The 21,201-nt window shown below is 44.5% G+C and overlaps 1 protein-coding gene across 1 annotated transcript; it reads right to left on the bottom strand.

The window, feature by feature from the left end:
• Positions 1–1,070: 1,070 nt before the first annotated feature.
• Positions 1,071–19,533, bottom strand: CRLS1 (cardiolipin synthase 1). Its single transcript, XM_038750849.1, has 8 exons — positions 19,391–19,533; positions 19,264–19,348; positions 11,235–11,372; positions 8,887–9,016; positions 7,238–7,323; positions 6,070–6,138; positions 3,999–4,090; positions 1,071–1,368 (listed from the first exon to the last, which is right to left on the bottom strand). The coding sequence occupies exons 1-8, from the start codon at positions 19,531–19,533 to the stop codon at positions 1,272–1,274; spliced, it is 840 nt and encodes a 279-aa protein (XP_038606777.1). The 3' UTR covers positions 1,071–1,271.
• Between the last annotated feature and the right edge of the window lie 1,668 nt (positions 19,534–21,201).

The following is a 21,201-nucleotide window of genomic DNA, read 5'->3' as shown; positions in this document are numbered from 1 at the left end:
AGACAAAATAAGATTACCAAAGGGTAACCAATTTTTCTCTGTAATTCCATAAAACACCTTTAAAGAAGCATGCATTCAGCCCAAAACATCACTGAATTTCAAACAGCAGTCAGGACTTTTAACATTTACCAGCATTAATCCCTATTCTGTTTAAATGGGAAAGTGGTAATAGTGGCCCATTCTGAAGTACCTTAAACTACTCCACAGATGAGGTATGGAACTCATATTTAGGAAGAAGACTCGAAGATTTTATATTTTTGACCCTAAAGGGAAAACATAAATGACTGTTGATTGGTGAACCATGGAACCTTTATAACTAGAGACACAATTTTCCTTGACAAAACTGACCAAGAATCTGGCCTAGCATCCTTTCCCCAGTGAAATACAGTCATGTATTTAGCCAAATAAAACGCTTGCCTAGAGTTAAACATTTTTCCCTGGAAATGGAATTATTAGAGAAGTTGAGACACCTTCCAGGAATTTTTAGAGTCTTTCCAATGGACAAGCTCGAATAGTATCACATGACTTTTCAGAAGCACAATGGGGACAAAAAAATTATATATATATATATATATATTTTTTTTTTTTTCACTGTTTCGATCACAAAGTAAGAGTGTGAACAGGTCCTCAGACCCAGGCATAACTCTGTTACTCATTATTCCTGTATACAAATTTGAGGCCACTGAGTTTGGAAGACTTCACTAACCATACGTTCCATTTTGTGCTTGATTTTCTTTGACTTTGAACATTTAATTGTAGAAACTCTTCATGACAAATTCAACATTAATCAGGTCAATAGAAGTTGAAGCATTAATCAATTACTTTTGACATCACTAGGTGAACTGAATTATGTTAGTGGTCAGAGTTGTGGAAGACATAATTGATGATTCAAGCTAAGGAGAGGATGCACAGCCTCTAATCCGTGTAATTTTCCTTAACTTTCACTGACCTCTTAATAAGGTGCTTTACCCATCCAAATTCTACTATTATAAAAGAGGATTTGGACAAAGATTTAATTTTTCTGAGATGCCTCAAATACAATGAAAAAATATTAAGCTCGCTGTCAACAAATAAGAAACCTACAGAATTCTGCATCGTTATATTTGCAATTTGTTTGAAAATACACGGGAAATTCCATATATACAACATGATTGAGCTTCATTTGGATACATGGTTTAAACTGACAAGTCCTTTCCAAACCAAACCCCAGAAGAATGAGCCGTCAGATTGTTTGCACCAAAGCCAGTCTACAGTGTCCTTCAGTTTCCCTGTTAATCCCGCTGGAGGCTCTTGATTACTTGCACAGTTTTCCGACCATAATGATAATAACTGTAGGCTGATGCAGTTGTGGTGACAGCTGTAATGCACCTTTCGGCGTAGGAGAGGAAGAAAAGAAAAAGTATTAAGATTTGAATCTCAAGAAGCCAATATGTAATCATTTCAAAAACTCTCAGTGCACCAAATAAACTCAATCAATGGTATTCATCGAGCTCTTACTGTGTGGAGAGCTTTGTAGTAATAACTCGGGAGAGTACAACATCATACAGTTGGTAGACACAATCCCTGCCCCCAATGAGCACACTATCTGGTGGATGAGTTTACAAAAGAAAAAACGTTTTTTTCCCACAAACGTGCAGATAAAATAGGTTTACATGCTCAGTCAGCACAGGGCAACGGGAGATTTTTGTTGTTTTGTTGGAAGTGTCCGATCGGAATCCACTCGAGGGAAGTCACCCCTTAGCATCAAACCACCGTTTTGGGGGAGAGCAACCAAGCAGGCAGTCAGGGCTGACGCCGAAGAGCAGAAAGCCACTGCTCCCAGCAACACGTCCACGCTAGAGGGGAGGACACAGAGTTTCCTAGAAGGAAGAGCTGCATTCCCAGAAAGCCTCGAGCTCTAGTCCTCGTCATTCCCAACCCCAGGGCCCCCGCCGCGGCTTCGCTATCGCAGCGCACTGAGTCCCAACAGGTTTGCGTTGTCGGGTGGACATTCCCTCACTGGGGCTTTGCAAAAGGTTTGCCCCATCCCCCTCTCTATGCCGCATGGACAGCAAGAAGGGTAGCCTGGATTTTCTCCAATAAAGAGCCTGCTGACCATACCAACTACAACAAAGTACCAGCCCCCCATGGGTACCAGTCAACCCAAGCTTGAAGGCAAAGTAAGGCAGCTATGAGACCCAGTGAGATGGAAGCAGTAGTGATACGGATAAAGGAATTCAGTTAACAAAATTTTAAAAATCCTTTTAACCAATGACACTGACCAGGCTGTGGGCGATCCTCTCCTTTTGGTCATTTTCCAAAGCCCCTGGATGGTCCCACCCTGTTACATGTCCCTCCCTGTCTCCAAGAATCAACTAGCTGTTATTCCCCTGCTTCTCTCATATGTTTGTACATATTTATCACTCTATTTATTTATTTATTTACTTGTACATATCTATTCTATTTATTTTATTTTGTTAGTATGTTTGGTTTTGTTCTCTGTCTCCCCCTTTTAGACTGTGAGCCCACTGTTGGGTAGGGACTGTCTCTCTATGTTGCCAACTTGTACTTCCCAAGTGCTTAGTACAGTGCTCTGCACACAGGAAGTGCTCAATAAATTTGATTGATTGATTCTCCATCCCATTCCCCAGGTTCATTCATTCATTCAATCGTATTTATTGAGTGCTTACTGGGTGCAGAGCACTGTACTAAGCGCTTGGAAAGTACAATTCGGCAACAGATAAGAGACAGTCCCAACCCAACAACGGGCTCACAGTCTAGAAAGGGGAGACAGACAACAAAACAAGACGACAAGTGGCAATACCATCAAAATAGATACAGAGAATAAAAGATATATATACCCATCATTAATAAAATAGAGTAATAAATGTGTACAAATATAAACAAGTGCTGTGGGGAGGGGAAGGGGGTAAGACGGAGGGAGGGAGTGGGAGCAATGGGGAGGCGGGGAGGAGCAGAGGAAAAGGCGGGGCTCAGTCTGGGAAGGCCTCTTGGAGGAGGTGAGCTCTCAGAAGGGCCTTGAAGGGAGGAAGAGAGCTAGCTTGGTGGATGGGCAGAGGGAGCAGGGCATTCCAGGCCCGGGGGATGACGTGGGCTGGGGGTCGATGGCGGGACAGGCGAGAACGAGGCACAGTGAAGAGGTTAACGGCAGAGGAGCAGAGTGTGCGGGGAGGACTTTAGAAGGAGATAAGGGAGATGAAGTGAGGGGGGATAAGGTTGTGGAGAGCTTTGAAGCCAATGGCAGCTAGTTAATAAAGCTATTTTAACTTGCTACATACCCACTAATACACTAGTCAAGGCTTCTAAGTGTTACGGAATAGTTTCTTTCAAAAATTAAAACCAGTGAGCATTTCAAGTCAACAGGTCTGGCGCATGATGGACCTGCTTTTGTGGGCCCTTTAGGAGAATAATTTTCTCAATGAAAAAAAGCCCAGTACATTTATACTTCTTTAAAGACAGAAATTCAAATATCTCGAATTTTTGGTTAAAACAAGGACACAGTTCAGAACCATTGGCAAATAAAACAAAGCCAGAGGTTACAATGAGTGAAAAAGGCAAACGGCAAGTGCTCAATAAATGCGAGAAGCAGCGTGGTTTAGTGGAAAGAGCACAGGCTTGGGAGTCAGAGGTCGTGGGTTCTAATCTCTGTTCCACCACTTGTCTGCTGTGTGACCCTGGGCAAGCCACTTACCTTCTCTATGTCTCAGTTACCTCATCTGTAAAATGGGGATTATGACTGTGAGACCACATGGGACAACCTGATTAACCTTGTATCTACTCCAGTGCTTGGCACATTGTTAAGTGCCTAACAAATACCATACTTATCATTATTATTATTATTATATTATTATTATTATTGTTATCTCTTGCTTCAGGTGAATGAACCAATATTACTAATATGCAGTAGCTCCAGTACTACAGAAGAGGTCATTATAAGAAAAAAAGAAAAAAAATGAGATATTAAAACTTCACATTAAACATAAAAACATTTAGCTTACCAAAGAATCTGGAGATAAATACTGTCAACATAATTGAAAACTGGAGCTGCTAAAGATGCTGCCACTAGGATTAATTGAACTGCTGTGTTCACCTAGGGAAAAAATTATTTTAAGATATAAACTAAAGTATATCCAGTACATGCAGATACTGCATTTATTCATCGTAAAGTTGCCTATAAAGCTGAATGAATAATCAACTTAATATCTACTGAGCATTAAGTGATGTCAACATCTCTACCTTTTAGAAGCTTTTCAGAGATGAAAACTCACTCAGACCACTAAGACATTTTGGTTCCCAGTACTTATGTAATGTTTCAAACCTCAATTACTCCACAGTGGGTTTTGTTTTAGGTTGGGGGATAGATTAGGCCAGTCTACCTTCCCTTCATAAATGATGAATATTACCAAGATTTGTGTCAAGCATAAAGTCTGCTCACTGTCGACTCAAATGACTATTTAAGGGTGCAAGAAAGCACCTCCAGTTGGAAAACGTTCAATGTGTTTTTCAGGAGAGCACCCTGAGCCCTCAGCCATGGATTATGTGGCTCTAAAGACATAGAGATTTAGGGAATTTCGTGGGGGCAAGACAGATTAATGCAGAACCTTACTGGCTTTCTGATCTGTCCTGTTACCAACTCGACAACCAAGTGAGGAGTACATCCTAAAGGCTCTCTATGCCCCCTTTCTGAGCTGTAAAACAAACACAACCCCCTGTTTCATAAGGATGGTGTGGGGACAAAATGAAGATAATAATAAAAGTCTGATAGCACTTTGGAAAAATAAAAGGTTTGGATGAAATCTGAGACGTTATCCTTGGATGGGATCTTCTGACATTTCCCGCATGGACCTCCTTCAATCCGCTTAGTGGAAAGAGCCCGGGCTTGGGAGGCAGAGGTCGTGGGTTCTAATCCCAGCTCCGCCACTTGACAACTGTGTGGCTTTGGGCGAGGCCCTTAATTTCTCTCTGACGCAGTTACCTCGTCTGTAAAGTAGAGATTAAGCCTGTGAGCCCCAGGTGGAACAGCCTAATTACCTTGTACCTACCCCAGCGCTTAGAACAGTGCTTGGCACACAGTAAGCACTTAACAAATATCATTATTATTATTTAGCCAAATACAGAGACTTTTGAAAAAGCCTAATGTTTAGGATCTCCCAACCAGACCAAAAGGGGACTGCAGCCTGCTGTCAGGATCCTTTTTGAAACTAGGGAAGGTGGTAGCAGTTGCCAGAGACTTCCCTAAATCCCTGAGGAGTTTAAGGATTTCTCCCTCCAAGAACTGTGCCCAACTACTTTCACATTTTAATGGATTGCTGATAGTTATTTCATAATGCAGTTTTACCTTTGTGGGACTGATCACCCCCATTTAGATTGTAAACCAGTGCTACTCTATTTGCCTGGCAATCACCCCAGTATCTGCACATATGCTTAATACTTATTTTAATAATAATTATGGTATTTAAGCCCTTACTATGTGCCAAGTACTGGTCTAAAGACTGGGGTGGCTATAAGGTAATAAGGTTGTCCCAAGTGGGGCTCACGAGTCTTTACCCCATTTGCAGATGAGGTAAAGGCACAGAAGTGAAGCGACTTGCCCAAGATCACACAGCCGGCAAGTGGCGGAGCCAGGATTAAAACCCACATCCTGATTCCCAAGCCCGTGCTCTTCCCACTAGGCCATGCTTCTTCTTGTGAATCACACATTCATAAATTGATCCAAATCCTTTGTGAATCCACTGGCATATTCTGCCTGCCCAACTTCCTGGGTAAACAAATTTCACATTTTTATCACTAGCTAGGCAACTCCTGGCACCATCCTCAGACTTAAATGGATGCCAAGCACCTCATCTGGGGGCTGAAGAATTTGGTGAATGAAATTCTGTACTCATCCTATCAGTCATGGCCCCTCTTCCCAGAGGGAAGAGTCTCAACTCTTTCAGTCTATCCTCATAGAGAAGTTTCCACATTGCCCTGATCACTCTGAATGTCCTTATTTCCTCTGGCTTTTTCTATATCCTCTGTCGTGGGTCAAAAGAACACAAAAATACAGAACTGCCGCTTACTCCACCTTACCTTGCTGATGAATGTTGGTTTTAATCTAGCAGTGGCATAGCAGGGATTGAAGTATCTAGAAAGTGTTCGCTGCAAAATTGGGGGGTGGGAGGAGGAGGGGAAGAGGAGAGAAACAGTAAAACAGTGTAATTAGTTGCATATTTTTTTCCATACTTTTAGAAAGTCAGTTACCGAGAACACCGCATAAACAGAATACAATTCGGATTCACTGAAGTCTTTGGGAAGTTAATTGGACAGTCTGTGAAATTTATTCATATGTTAAAAAGTCACCATATCTGGATTTGTCAACCTAGAATACAACATTGCTAGAATCCACCCCGTCCTCTCCCCAAACTGCAACCACATTAATGTAAGCACTTATCCTATTCCGTCTTGATTATTTTATCAGCCTCCTTGCTGATCTCCCTCCCACTCTAGTCCATACTCTACGCTGCTGCCCAGATCGTTTTCCTTCAGACCAGATTTCCCCACTCCTCTAGAAACTCCAGTGGTTCCCCAAACACCTCCAAATCAAAACAAAAACTCCTCACCATTGGCTTTAAAGCACTCAATCACCTTGCCCCCTCCTATCTCACCTCACTACTCTACTACAACCCAGCCCTCTCACTTCGTTCCTCTAATTCTAACCTTCTCGTACCTCGATCTCATCTATCTCATCGCTGACCTCTTGCCCATATCCTACCTCTGGCCTGGAACGTCCTCCCTCCTCATATCAGAGATATAATTGCTCTCCCCCACTTGAAAGCCTTATGAAAGCAATCTCCTCGAAGAAGCCTTCCCTAAGCCCTCCTCTTCTCCGTCACCCTAACATGCTCCCTTCATTCATCCTCCCTCCCCACAGCACATATCTATATATCTGTAATTTATCTATTTATGCATATTAATGCCTGTCTCCCCCTCTAGACTCTGAGTAAATTGTGGGCAGGGAATGTGTCTGTTTTGTACTCTCCCAAGTGCTTAGTATGGTGCTTTGCACACAGTAAGCACTCAATAAATACGACTGAAAACATATAAATCTGTACAAAGAAATGATTTTATGGACAGTCATCTAGGAACAATCAAGAGGTTTTGGTGCTTCCCACTGAAATCACTATTTACGTTGCACCGGCCTATGGCTATACTTAGGGAACAACAATCTCACTTTGAAACAAAACACATTTTTACTCACTGGTGGTGACAGAGTTCTGTATCTGACATAAAAAACGGCACCAATTAAGACGATGTCTCTTGAAATAATCATGTACGTGAGTGGAACTGAAAAAATCAAATATAAAATAGGATTAACCATTTGGCTTATGAAAAAACTTCAGTGCATCCTCAGATATACAAAAGCTACATGAAAGATACTTTTGACAGTCACACATTTCGAGCAAGTCAACAGCGTAATCTGAAAATTTTCAGGAAATCAGAAGTCTCAATGTATTTGTTTTCCTACACTCCGAGCACCAATTTAAGAATGCCCTTGAGAACGATTGCATAACGTGCACAGCCATGAAGTTGCAATAAGTCCTTTTTCTCATACGCTGTCCCGTGAGAGTTAAGGTCTTGATGAAGCCCATGTTTGGGACAGCTTGTGTTATAGTTTGTGCAGCTTAACCAACGTCACGCACGCCATCAAAAGCTGTCTTTCAACAGTGCATCACATTTATCCCAACAATTTCTTCCCAATGGAAGCTATTTTAACCCCCACTTTTACAGGTGAGGAAACTGAAGCTCAGAAAAGCGACTCGCCCACGGTCACACTGGGGCGAGTGGTGGAGGGGGACTGGAACCCCGATCTCCTGATTCCCGGGTCTCCCGATTCCCAGGCACTTGCTCTTCCGACTACACCACGCAATTCCCGAGTAGGGTATAGATGCAGAGAAGGTTTTCAAAAAGCGAGCCGGGCAGCAGAGTGAGCAGAGACTGAAGAAGGGACCTTCGGTTGGTGTTGGCCGTAGTGCTGGACTAGGACACAGATGAGTGTCCGCTGCCAAGTTCAACTCCGCTGGCCTCCTGCCTTCTCTCCCCTCCCAGTGATTCCAGGCCCTAGATGAAGGAGCACAGGAACCTCTTGGAGCCCCGGTCCCAACCTGGCCACGTTTCCCGGAGGCCGGGATCTTTGGACATTGGAGGCTGAAGCTGCCTCGCTTTAGGTGAGGCATCACGTGCTCAGTTATCCAAAAAGCCTGAGGTGAAACTTGTTAAGGGCTGGGGTCGTGGCTGTCACGGCTATTACCCCATAACTGAAAAGACATCGTCAGGCTCTGCCAGATTTCATTTTACATGGAGAAGCCCGTTTGGCCTTTCTAAATTTTAAAAATGAAACAAAGCAGTGTGGCCTAGCATATTGAGCATATACCTGGGAGTCAGAGAACCTCGGTTCTCATCCTGGCTCTGCCACTAGTCTGCTTTGTGACTTGGGCAAGTCATTATGTGGCCAACTTGTACTTCCCAAGCGCTTAGTACAGTGCTCTGCACACAGTAAGCGCTCAATAAATACGATTGACTGATTGATTGATTGATTTCACTTCTCTGTGCCACAGTTACCTCACCTGTAGAATGGGAATGAAGACCGTCAGTACTATGTGGGACAGGGACAGTGTCCAACTCAATTATCTTATAACTACCCTAGCACTTTGTACTGCCTGACACACAGAAAGTGCTTAACAGATGTCGTTAAAAAAATACTACTACATGAGTTTCACAAGACAATGATTTAAAGAGATTAAAGTTAGTTTAGGAGAAAAATATTCCTTCAAATTTTTTTGCAATTGACCACAAGGGAGATTTTCCAGAAACTAAACGACTGCTTAATATTCTTTACATAGCTCTTACCTGGAATAAGATCTGCACAAGTCAGGCTGACATAGAGGATACTGATAAGTATTTTATCAGCAAGCGGGTCAAGGGCACTTCCCAAAGCTGATTTCTGATTAGCCCAATTTCTAGCAATGAAGCCATCCAACTGTAAACAAGAGAGATTTTACAAAATCACCAATTGTTTTCTGAAGAGAACATTAAAAACAACCTGCCTAGACCAAAATATGGGTGTTACACAGGGACATTTTAAACAGAAATTATTTCATCTAAGAAGTTAAATTATGTTAATGTTCCTAATCAAAATCAAAACTATTTCTTCCTGAACCTAAGAATGGGAGATCCGCAATTCTCTAGTTGGGAAATGAACCCGATCCATGGCATTAAATATCTGGATAATCCCTCCAGACCAGCATCCCAATGTCCTACCCAATTTGCCAAATGCCAATTCAAAAATACGCCCGCCCCAACCTTTCCCCTCCAACTCCTAGAAAGAGATTGGGTGCTAGCTAAAATGGCCCTGATTTCTCCCACAACAGAAACGCAGATAAATCTCTGCACCTGGACACGTCCGAACCACTTGGCTAGGGGGATCAGTTAGCGGAACCCAGTAATTGAAGTGGGGACCTCCAGATGCCTCACTTATGTGGTATCCCCAAAAGCTGCACTAACCGAAATCTGAGGTTTCAAGACCTGGAGAATATCGAGGTTCTGAAGTTTCTGGTGCGACATTTGTCAAATTCACTATCTAAATCAGGTTAATGTGGAGAGCCCTACTTGTAATTAGAGGCAACCTGGTAAACTAAAAGTGAAGCCAAAGACAACATACAAAGGCAGAGAAGAGAGGCCCTCTGACTGGCAGTGTTTGTGTTTGATTAGTGAGCTCTGCCAGTATTTCTCAGGGCCTGGAATGGAGGCAAGAGAAGGTTTTCTCGGCAACAGCAAACCCTCAGTGACAAACGCTAAGGACAAACTCCCTTCGGCTCTAACGCAAGTTAGAACGATTTCTCTTAACCTTCTTCCGTACAATACTGCGAGCAACTTACAACTAACCTTTTCAAAGTCTAAAAGTTACTTAAAAGGGCTGAAAGTCTTGTCACAGTTTAACTACGGCACGGGGTTGATATTAACTCATTTGTTTGCCCATCACACAGAGGTTACAAAAGTGCAAAATAAAAGATTTGCTCTGCTTATGAGTAAGGAAAAAAAGGGGCCTATTATATAAAATAAGGCTTTGAATTACTAAATAGGAGTCTAAATGGTTCATCTGTAATATTGCTGTGTGACTACTGCTCAAGGTACTTAGGCTTTTTATACAGCTATATTAACATTGTTCTCATTAAATGCGTACTTTTAATCAAGTGCCATTGCTTGATCTAGGTAAAATAGGAAACAACAGGAATCTGTATTCTCTTTTAAGAATAAGGTAGATTTTCATGAAGACGTCTGCCAGGAAATGCATCAAAATATATGGTGAATTAAGACAAATTTGAGTTCTTATGACTCTTTCTTATTATCTAAGCCAATTTACTTAATGGGAAAGTGCTATCAGTCACGAACTGTTTAAGAGCAGAGTACTAACTTGAGGCTCTGAAAGAAAGGCAGTAAAACCACTTTAAAAACAAAACAAAAGCAAGCATAATTATTTTCAATATATAATGTTACACTGCTTGTCACTGGGTCCAAAATAGATTTAAAGGTCTAGGACAATTAATGGGTTTATTTAATTATTTTCCTAGGTGACTATATTTGTCCTTCTTAATCTCAGGCAATTCTTCTATTTGGGCATGCCTACCTCCTAAGATAGCTGGGAGACTGCAGCTCACTGCCTAAGTGAAAACGAAACTGACATTAAACAAGAAAAGATTTTTTGTTGACAAAAGGCCACCCTTTACTCTCAGGATGATGAAATACTGGACAAGATCACTAAAGGAGTTTGTAGAGTGTTCATCAATAGAAATGTTTAAGGGTGGGAGGGAGAAATGGCAGATCATTTGTCCTAATCAGTTTTACAATTTATCTGCCTTGAGATTTAAGATTGTGAGCCCCATGAGTGACGGGGACTGGGTCCAATCTCAATATTTTGGATTTACTCCACCATTCAGTGCAGTGCTTGACACATCATCATCAATCGTATTTATTGAGCGCTTACTATGTGCAGAGCACTGTACTAAGTGCTTGACACATAAGTGCTCAAGTACTGCAGTGATTACTGAGACAGGGAGCTGGAAAAAATACTCTCTCAAGATCCCTCTCAAACATTATTCTAAAAAGCACAGTGGTGTGACATCAGACTCAGGCACCCCCTAAATAATTAAAAATTTTCTCAAAGCATTTACCAAAAACCAAGTGATTTTACAACTTACCAAATCTGTTATTCCAGCTAAAGCAAAAACTCCAAGTGCCACATTAAAGTCCTCTTCGATAATCAAATAGCCCAGAACCGGGGCCAACCCAATTCTTGCCAGTGATAACAAATTTGGGATTGTCCATGGATTTTCATACTAAAACAAAACACACAGAAAGCTTTTTAAAAAAAACTAAGAGCAGTTTATTTGGTTCATAGCTTATATCAAGTTCTCTCAGCAGATACCTATTTCTTTAAGGATACAGATCAGTGAAGTGCCATGTGATTAGAAGCCCACAGCAGCTGCAATCAGGGTCCCCTCCACCTAGTTAAGAGCTAAAGCTTCTTCAGCAAGACTTGATATTAGAGAGGGAGAGGAGAGAAAGGAAAAGAGCAAGAGAGAGAAACGAACATGTGAGTCTGATGATGGTCTGGGCTGATGTCCTTCTGCACATGAAAAGTTGCACCTTGGGCTGCTAGGAAGTGGGATTCCATGGCTACCACCTAATTCAAGCTAATCGTACTCCAACTGACTTTTATATCAGCCTCTTCACTGGATCACCCTGCTTCTCCCCCCTTCAGTCAGCACTACACAAATCACCGTCCTAAAGCATCGCTTTGTGCAACAGGGTGTAGTATGGACCACAGAGAGAAGAGGCAGGGCGCTGAAGTAGCTGACAGTCTGACTGAGACCTGACAAGAGCTTGAACCAGAATGGTGGTTGTTTTGGGTGGCGAGGAAAGGACACGGCTGAGAAACGTTGGGGAGGAAGAAATGAAAATTTTAACAGTTGGTAAGTGTGGGATCTGAAATCAGTAGTTGGGTGCGCAACCCTAGCCGAAACACAATGAAGTGGGCATACCTTACCATACAGCAGAGGAGACATTCTAAAAATCATTTAGACAGGAGCAAGAACAGTGCTTTGCACATAGTAAGTGCTTAATAAATGCCATTTAAAAAAAAAAAAGAAGGAAAAGGCATTCGGGTGGTGCAAAAGTGCTGAAGTGGCAGCTGGGGGAATAGAAATGGATCTGGAAAGGCCTTTGAAGATAAGGAGAACTGAAGGACAGTGAGAGGTCTCCCCCTTCAAGACTATGAGCCCACTGTTGGGTAGGGACCGTCTCTATATGTTGACAACTTGTACTTCCCAAGCGCTTAGTACAGTGCTCTTCACACAGTAAGCGCTCAGTAAATACGATTGATTGATTGATTGACAATAAAAAGGTTGCTGGCTGTGGAGGATGACGGTGTGAGACAGATGGGAAGGTTAGGAGGAAAGATGAGAAATTCAATTTTAGACATATTACATTTCAGGTAGCGGAGGCGAGACTGGAAGGGGTTTGCTTTTTATATATACAGTTCCCAGGCGAAATGCTTGTTAAATTACTAAACAGTAAAGCTAAATTCAGAGAACTCAAGCAGCACAGATACAGACCCAAAGAAAATTCAAGAAACTAATCGCAGATTTCCCAACCTACGACATACTACTGGAGCTCAGCAACTTCAGCAATCAGCTAGCACGACGTCGGAGCCACTGATGTGGATCTGACTTCAGCATGGATGTGGCTACTTCCACCCAGGGCACCTGATTTAAGCTATTGACAGGTCGTACTTGTAGAAGTCATATTAGCTAAGCCTCACTGCAACTGTTTCACCAAAGATTCTTGCATACAAGTACATGATAAGGACTGATTTAGGATTGGTTAGTATTTAAACATTAAAAAGAGAGAGAGAAAGAGAGCGAGAGAGAGTACTTTGGTTTTTGCTTGCTTCTGAAAGACGGCCAATAAAAGCAACCAATCTCACTGACTGCTAACATGTCAGTGAGACCCCCTCGTCTCCCTCTCCATCCCCCCATCTTACCTCCTTCCCTTCCCCACAGCACCTGTATATATGTATATATATTTGTACATATTTATTACTCTATTTATTTATTTTACTTGTACATATCTATCCTATTTATTTTATTTTGTTAGTATGTTTGGTTTTGTTCTCTGTCTTCCCCTTTTAGACTGTGAGCCCACTGCTGGGTAGGGACTGTCTCTATATGTTGCCAATTTGTACTTCCCAAGCGCTTAGTACAGTGCTCTGCACATAGTAAGCGCTCAATAAATATGATTGATTGACTGAGAAGAAAAATTTTATTTCATAAAGCCACCAAAAGGGAAGTCAGCTATTACATCAAATCTTGAAAATGTTTCCAATCCACTAAAAATAGCTATTTTGCCATGGGGTACAGCTGATTATGAACGGCCTCATTTGGAAGGAAGCCTAGCATTCGGGTCTAAATTAGAGTAACCCTTTCTTCCACTTGTCCCCACCCCAAATCCTTGGATATTATCCCGCAACTTTAAGGGAGAGAAGTCAACGAATAAAGCCAAGGCAAATGCCAAACAGTCCTGATAGCCAGACAGTTTGTCGATCTCCAAGGAGGAAGTGGCTTACCTCCGAGCCGGACATTCACTGACGCTCTGAAGTAAAGAGGAATATTTTCAAGATAACGATGGCCAAGTGCATGTGTTTGAAGGGAGCGGGAGGAACCCTCTAGGAGATCGCGCTACCACGCCAAATCAATCAATCGTATTTATTGAGCGCTTACTGTGTGCAGAGCACTGTACTAAGCGCTTGGGAAGTACAAGTTGGCAACATCTAGAGACGGTCCCTACCCAACAGTGGGCTCACAGTCTAGAAGGGGGAGACAGAGAACAAAACAAAACATTTTAACAAAATAAAATAAATAGAATAGATGCATTTGAACTGCTACGTCTGTATCTACCGCAGAGTTCAGCGCAGTGCTTGGCACATGGAAAGGGCTTTATACCGCGACTGTACCCAAAATGGCAGTTTGGTCACCAGTGGTCCAGACTGCCCCTTGAGGGCAGGGATTGTGCCTACTGACTGCACTCTCCCAAGCGCTTAGTGCAGTGCTCCGCACACAGTAAGTGCTCCATAACTGAAGGGTTGCTCGCATGAGAAGCAGCTAGAGCGCAAGCCTGGGACTTCTAATCCCAGCTCTGCCACTTGTCTGCTGTGTGACTCTGGGCGAGTCACTTCACTTCTCTGTGCCTCAGTTTCCTCATCTGTAAAATGAGGATTAAGACTGTGAGCCCCACCTGGGACAACCTGATCACCTTGTATCTAGAGAAGCAGCGCGGCTCATTGGAAATCAATCGTATTTATTGAGCGCCTACTGTGTGCAGAGCACTGTACTAAGCACTTGGGAAGTACAAGGAGCATGGACTTTGGGTCAGAGATCATGGGTACGAATCCCGCCTCTGCCATTTGTCTGCTTTGTGCCCTTGGGAAAGCCACTTAACTTCTCTGTGCCTCAGTTCCCTCATCTGTGAAATGAGGATTGAGACTGTGAGCCCCATGTGGGACAACCTGATCACCTTGTGACCTCCCCAGCACTTAGAACAGTGCTTTGCACATAGTAAGCGCTTAATAAATGCCATTATTATCATTATTATTATTACACACTTCCTGAATCTCCATGACTTTTTTTCTAGGACAAGCTGTCTTTTATTAATGTTATTTGTTAAGCACTTATTATGTTTCAGGCACTGAACTGAGCGTTGGGTAGATAAATGCAAACCAAGTTGGGCACAGTCTATGTCCCTTAATAAGTAAGCGCTTAATAAATGCTATTATTATTATTATTATTATTAATAATGAACTGTCAGCTGGGTGACTTTGGGCAAGCCACTTCTCTGTGCCTCAGTGACCTCATCTGTAAAATGGGGATTAAGACTGTAAGCTCCCTGTGGGACCACCTGATCACCTTGGAACTTCCCCGGCGCTTAGAACGGTGCTTTGCACAGAGTAAGCGCTTAATAAATGCCATCATTATTATTATTAATGAACTGTCAGCTGTGTAACTTTGGGCAAGCCGCTCCTCTGGGCCTCAGTGACCATCTGTAAAATGGGGATTAATAATAATGATAACGGCATTTATTAGGCGCTTACTACGTGCATAGCACCGTTCTAAGCGCTGGGGAGGTTACAAGGTGATCAGGTGGTCCCACACGGGGCTCACAGTCTTAATCCCCATTTTCCAGATGAGGTAATGGAGGTCCAGAGAATCATTCAATCGTATTTATTGAGCACTTACTGTGTGCAGAGCACTGTACTAAGCGCTTGGGAAGTCCAAGCTGGCAACATAATAATAATAATAATAATAATAATAATGATGGCATTTGTTAAGCGCTTACTATGTGCAAAGCACTGTTCTAAGCGCTGGGTGGGGGGAATACAATGTGATCAAGTTGTCCTACGTAGGGCTCACAGTCTTAATCCCCATTTTTACAGATGAGGGAACTGAGGCTCAGAGAAGTGAAGTGACTTGCCCAAGGTCACACAGCAGACTTGTGGCGGAGCCGGGATTCAAACCCACGACCTCTGACTCCAAAGCCCGGGCTCTTTCCACTGAGCCACGAACATCTACATATTTATTACTCTATTTTTTATGTATTTATTTATTTATTTTACTTGTACCTATCTACTCTCTTTCATTTTGTTAGTATGTTTGGTTTTGTTCTCTGTCTCCCCCTTTTAGACTGTGAGCCCACTGCTGGGTAGGGACTGTCTCTATGTGTTGCCAACTTGTACTTCCCAAGCGCTTAGTCCAGTGCTCTGCACACAGTAAGCGCTCAACAAATATGATTGATTGATTGACTGATTGATCTAGAGACGGTCCCGACCCAACAGTGGGCTCACAGTCTAGTCAGGCGACTTGCCCAAAGTCCCACAGCTGACCCCCGGCAGAGGCTGTAAGCCGCCCGTGGGACCACCCGGTCGCCTTGGAACCTCCCCGGCTCTTAGAAGGGTGCTTTGCACAGAGTCAGCGCTTAATAAATGCCACCCTTATTATTATTAATGCTTTGCACAGAGTAAGTGCTTAATAAATGCCATCATTCTTATCAATGAACTGTCAGCTGTGGGACTTTGGGCAAGCCGCTTCTCTGGGCCTCAGTTCCCTCATCTGTACAATGGGGGTGAAGGCTGTGAGCCCCCCCGTGGGACCACCTGAGCCTCCCCGGCGCTTAGGACGGTGCTTTGCACAGAGTCGGCGCTTACTAAATGCCACCATTATCATTATTAACGCTTTGCACAAAGTGCTTAATAAATGCCACCATTATTATTATTATTATTAATGCTTTGCACAGAGTAAGTGCTTAATAAATCCCATCATCATTATTAATGAACGGTCAGCTGCGGGACCTTGGGCAAGCCGCTTCTCTGGGCCTCAGTCCCCTCATCTGTACAATGGGGATGAAGGCTGCGAGCCTCCCCGGCGCTTAGAACGGTGCTTTGCACAGAGTCGGTGCTTACTAAATGCCACCCTTGTTATTATTAATGCTTTGTACAGAGTAAGTGCTTAATAAATCCCATCATCATTATTATTAATGAACAGTCAGCTGTGGGACTTTGGGCAAGCCGCTTCTCTGGGCCTCAGTCCCCTCATCTGTACAATGGGGATGGAGGCTGCGAGCCTCCCCGGCGCTTAGAACGGTGCTTTGCACAGAGTCAGCGCTTACTAAATGCCACCCTTATTATTATTAATGCTTTGTACAGAGTAAGTGCTTAATAAAGCCCATCATCATTATTAATGAACGGTCAGGTGTGGGACTTTGGGCAAGCCGCCTCTCTGGGCCTCAGTCCCCTCATCTGTAAAATGGGGATGAAGGCTGCGAGCCTCCCCGGCGCTTAGAACGGTGCTTTGCACAGAGTCAGCGCTTAATAAATGTCACCCTTATTATTATTAATGCTTTGTACAGAGTAAGTGCTTAATAAATCCCATCATCATTATTAATGAACGGTCAGGTGTGGGACTTTGGGCAAACCGCTTCTCTGGGCCTCAGTCCCCTCATCTGTACAATGGGGGTGAAGGCTGCGAGCCTCCCCGGCGCTTAGAAGGGTGCTTTGCACAGAGTCAGCGCTTAATAAATGCCACCCTTACTATTATTAATGCTTTGCACAGAGTAAGTGCTTAATAAATGCCATCATTCTTATTAATGAACGGTCAGCTGTATGACTTTGGGCAAGCCGCTTCTCTGGGCCTCAGTCCCCTCATCTGTACAATGGGGATGAAGGCTGTGAGCCTCCCCGGCGCTTAGAACGGTGCTTTGCACAGAGTCGGCGCTTACTAAATGCCACCCTTGCTATTATTAATGCTTTGTACAGAGTAAGTGCTTAATAAATGCCATCATCATTATTAGTGAACGGTGAGCTGTGTGACTGTGGGCAAGCCGCTTCTCTGGGCCTCAGTCCCCTCATCTGTACAATGGGGATGAAGGCTGCGAGCCTCCCCGGCGCTTAGAAGGGTGCTTTGCACAGAGTCGGCGCTTACTAAATGCCACCCTTATTATCATTAATGCTTTGCACAGAGTAAGTGCTTAATAAACGCCATCACTCTTATTAATGAACGGTCAGCTGCGGGACCTCGGGCAAGCCGCTTCTCTGGGCCTCAGTTCCCTCATCTGTACAACGGGGATGAAGGCTGCGAGTCTCCCCGGCGCTTAGAAGGGTGCTTTGCACAGAGTCGGCGATTACTAAATGCCACCCTTATTATTATTACTGCTTTGTACAGAGTAAGTGCTTAATAAACGCCATCATTCTTATTAATGAACGGTCAGCTGTGGGACCTCGGGCAAGCCGCTTCTCTGGGCCTCAGTCCCCTCATCTGTACAATGGGGATGAAGACTGCGAGCCTCCCCGGCGCTTAGAAGGGTGCTTTGCACAGAGTCGGCGCTTACTAAATGCCACCCTTATTATTATTACTGCTTTGTACAGAGTAAGTGCTTAATAAACGCCATCATCATTATTAATGAACGGTCAGGTGTGGGACTTTGGGCAAGCCGCTTCTCTGGGCCTCAGTCCCCTCATCTGTACAATGGGGGTGAAGGCTGCGAGCCTCCCCGGCGCTTAGAAGGGTGCTTTGCACAGAGTCAGCGCTTACTAAATGCCACCCTTATTATTATTACTGCTTTGTACAGAGTAAGTGCTTAATAAACGCCATCATCATTATTAATGAACGGTCAGGTGTGGGACTTTGGGCAAGCCGCTTCTCTGGGCCTCAGTCCCCTCATCTGTACAATGGGGATGAAGACTGCGAGCCTCCCCGGCGCTCAGAAGGGTGCTTTGCACAGAGTCGGCGCTTACTAAATGCCACCCTTATTATCATTAATGCTTTGCACAGAGTAAGTGCTTAATAAACGCCATCATTCTTATTAATGAACGGTCAGCTGTGGAACCTCGGGCAAGCCGCTTCTCTGGGCCTCAGTCCCCTCATCTGTAAAATGGGGATGAAGGCTGCGAGCCTCCCCGGCGCTTAGAACGGTGCTTTGCACAGAGTCGGCGCTTACTAAATGCCACCCTTGCTATTATTAATGCTTTGTACAGAGTAAGTGCTTAATAAATGCCATCATCATTATTAGTGAACGGTGAGCTGTGTGACTGTGGGCAAGCCGCTTCTCTGGGCCTCAGTTCCCTCACCTGTACAATGGGGGTGAAGGCTGCGAGCCTCCCCGGCGCTTAGAAGGGTGCTTTGCACAGAGTCAGCGCTTACTAAATGCCACCCTTATTATTATTAATGCTTTGTACAGAGTAAGTGCTTAATAAATGCCATCATCATTATTAATGAACGGTCAGCTGCGGGACTTTGGGCAAGCCGCCTCTCTGGGCCTCAGTCCCCTCATCTGTAAAATGGGGATGAAGGCTGCGAGCCTCCCCGGCGCTTAGAAGGGTGCTTTGCACAGAGTCGGCGCTTACTAAATGCCACCCTTGCTATTATTAATGCTTTGTACAGAGTAAGTGCTTAATAAATGCCATCATCATTATTAGTGAACGGTCAGCTGTGTGACTGTGGGCAAGCCGCTTCTCTGGGCCTCAGTCCCCTCATCTGTACAATGGGGGTGAAGGCTGCGAGCCTCCCGGCGCTCAGAAGGGTGCTTTGCACAGAGTCAGCGCTTAGTAAATGCCTTGATTATGATTTATTATCGTTGTCATCAGTGGGAAGGAGGGTGAGGGGGGGGGGAGCGGTGACGTACCGGGGTCCGTGCGCCGGCGCTGTGGCGGTCCCCGGGCCGGGGCCGCCGGGGGCTCCAGGGCGGCGGTGCGGGCGGTGCGGGCGGCGGGGGGAGGAGGAGGAAGCGGGGGCCCGGGGGGGGCCGCCGCCGGAGGAGGAGGAGGAAGCGGGGGCCCGGGGGGTCCCGCCGGAGGGCGGCGGCCGGGGGGAGGAGGCCGACCCCCGCCGGGCCGCCGCAGCAGCCCCGCCGCCGGGCTCCCCTCAGCGCCGCCCCCACACAGGCGCCCAACATGGCCTCCTCACCCCATCCCCAAGGCCGACGAGGCCGCCCCGCTCGCTCGCGCGCGCGCGCACTCGCACGACACTTTACGGCAACCCCCCCCCCCGGCCCGCCCCCGATGGTCTCGCCGACCCCTCCGCCGACGCCGCGCCGGACGCCACCACTCCGCCGCCGAGGGACCGCGCAACCCGCTCCTTCAGTCAATCGTAGGGAGTGAGCGCTTGCTGTTCCTTCACTCCTTCAATCGTATGGACTGAGCGCTTACTGCTCATTCAATCGTGTTGAGTGAGCGCTTACTGTTCGTTCATTCGTTCAATCGTATGGAGTGAGCGCTTACTGATCATTCAGTCGTGTTTAGTGAGCGCTTACTGTTCGTTCATTCGTTCAATCGTATTGAGTGAGCGCTTACTGTTCGTTCACTCATTCAATCGTATTGAGTGAGCGCTTACTGTTCGTTCATTCCTTCAATCGTATTGAGTGAGCGCTTACTGTTCATTCATTCAATCGTATTTAGTGAGCTCTTACTGTTCGTTCATTCAGTCATTCAATCGTATTTAGTGAGCGCTTACTGTTCATTCATTCAATCGTATTTAGTGAGCGCTTACTGTTCATTCATTCAATCGTATTTAGTGAGCGCTTACTGTTCATTCATTCAATCATATTTAGTGAGCGCTTACCGTTCATTCATTCATTCAGTCGTATTTAGTGAGCGCTTACCGTTCGTATCATTCATTCAGTCGTATTTAGTCGTATTTAGTGAGCGCTTACCGTTCAGATCATTCATTCAGTCATATTTAGTCGTATTTAGTGAGTGCTCACCGTTCACTCATTCATTCAGTCGTATTTAGTGAGGGCTTACCGTTCATTCATTCATTCAATCGTATTTAGTGAGCTCTTACTGTTCATTCATTCATTCAATCGTATTTAGTGAGCTCTTACTGTTCATTCATTCATTCAATCGTATTTAGTCATTCAGTCAGTTGTATTTAGTGAGGGCTTACCGTTCCTTCACTCAATCGCATTTAGTGAGCGCTTACTGTTCATTCATTCAGTCGTATTTAGTGAGTGCTTACCATTCATTCATTCATTGTCGTACTTAGTGAACGCTTACCGTTCATTCATTCATTCCATCATATTTAGTGAGCGCTTACCGTTCATTCATTCAGTCGTATTTAGTGAGCGCTTGCCGTTCATGCATTCATTGTCGTATTTAGTGAGCGCTTACTGTTCATTCATTCAATCGTATTGATTGAGCACTCACCGTGCATTCATTCATTCATGTTGATTGAGCACTTACTGTTCATTCATTCAATCGTATTGATTGAGTGCTTCCTGTTCATTCATTCAGTCGTATTTAGTGAGCGCTTACTGTTCATTCATTCACTAATAATAATAATGATGGCATTTGTTAAGAGCTTACTATGTACATAGCACCGTTCTAAGCGCTGGGGAGGTTACAGTGTGATCGGGTTGTCCCACGTGGGGCTCACAGTCTTAATCCCCATTTTACAGATGAGGTAACTGAGGCCCAGAGAAGGTAAGTTACTTGCCCAAAGTCACACAGCTGACAGTTGGCGGAGCCGCCATTTGAACCCATGGCCTCTGACTCCAAAGCCCGGGCTCTTCCCACTGAGCACGGGCTTTGGAGTCAGAGGTCATGGGTTCAAATCCTGGATCTTT

The sequence above is a fragment of the Tachyglossus aculeatus genome, chromosome 9, assembly GCF_015852505.1.
Source record: "Tachyglossus aculeatus isolate mTacAcu1 chromosome 9, mTacAcu1.pri, whole genome shotgun sequence".
In the NCBI taxonomy this organism is placed as follows: Eukaryota; Metazoa; Chordata; class Mammalia; order Monotremata; family Tachyglossidae; genus Tachyglossus; species Tachyglossus aculeatus.
Note: the sequence above shows the minus strand (reverse complement) of the source record. Positions and strands in the feature narration are given on the sequence as shown.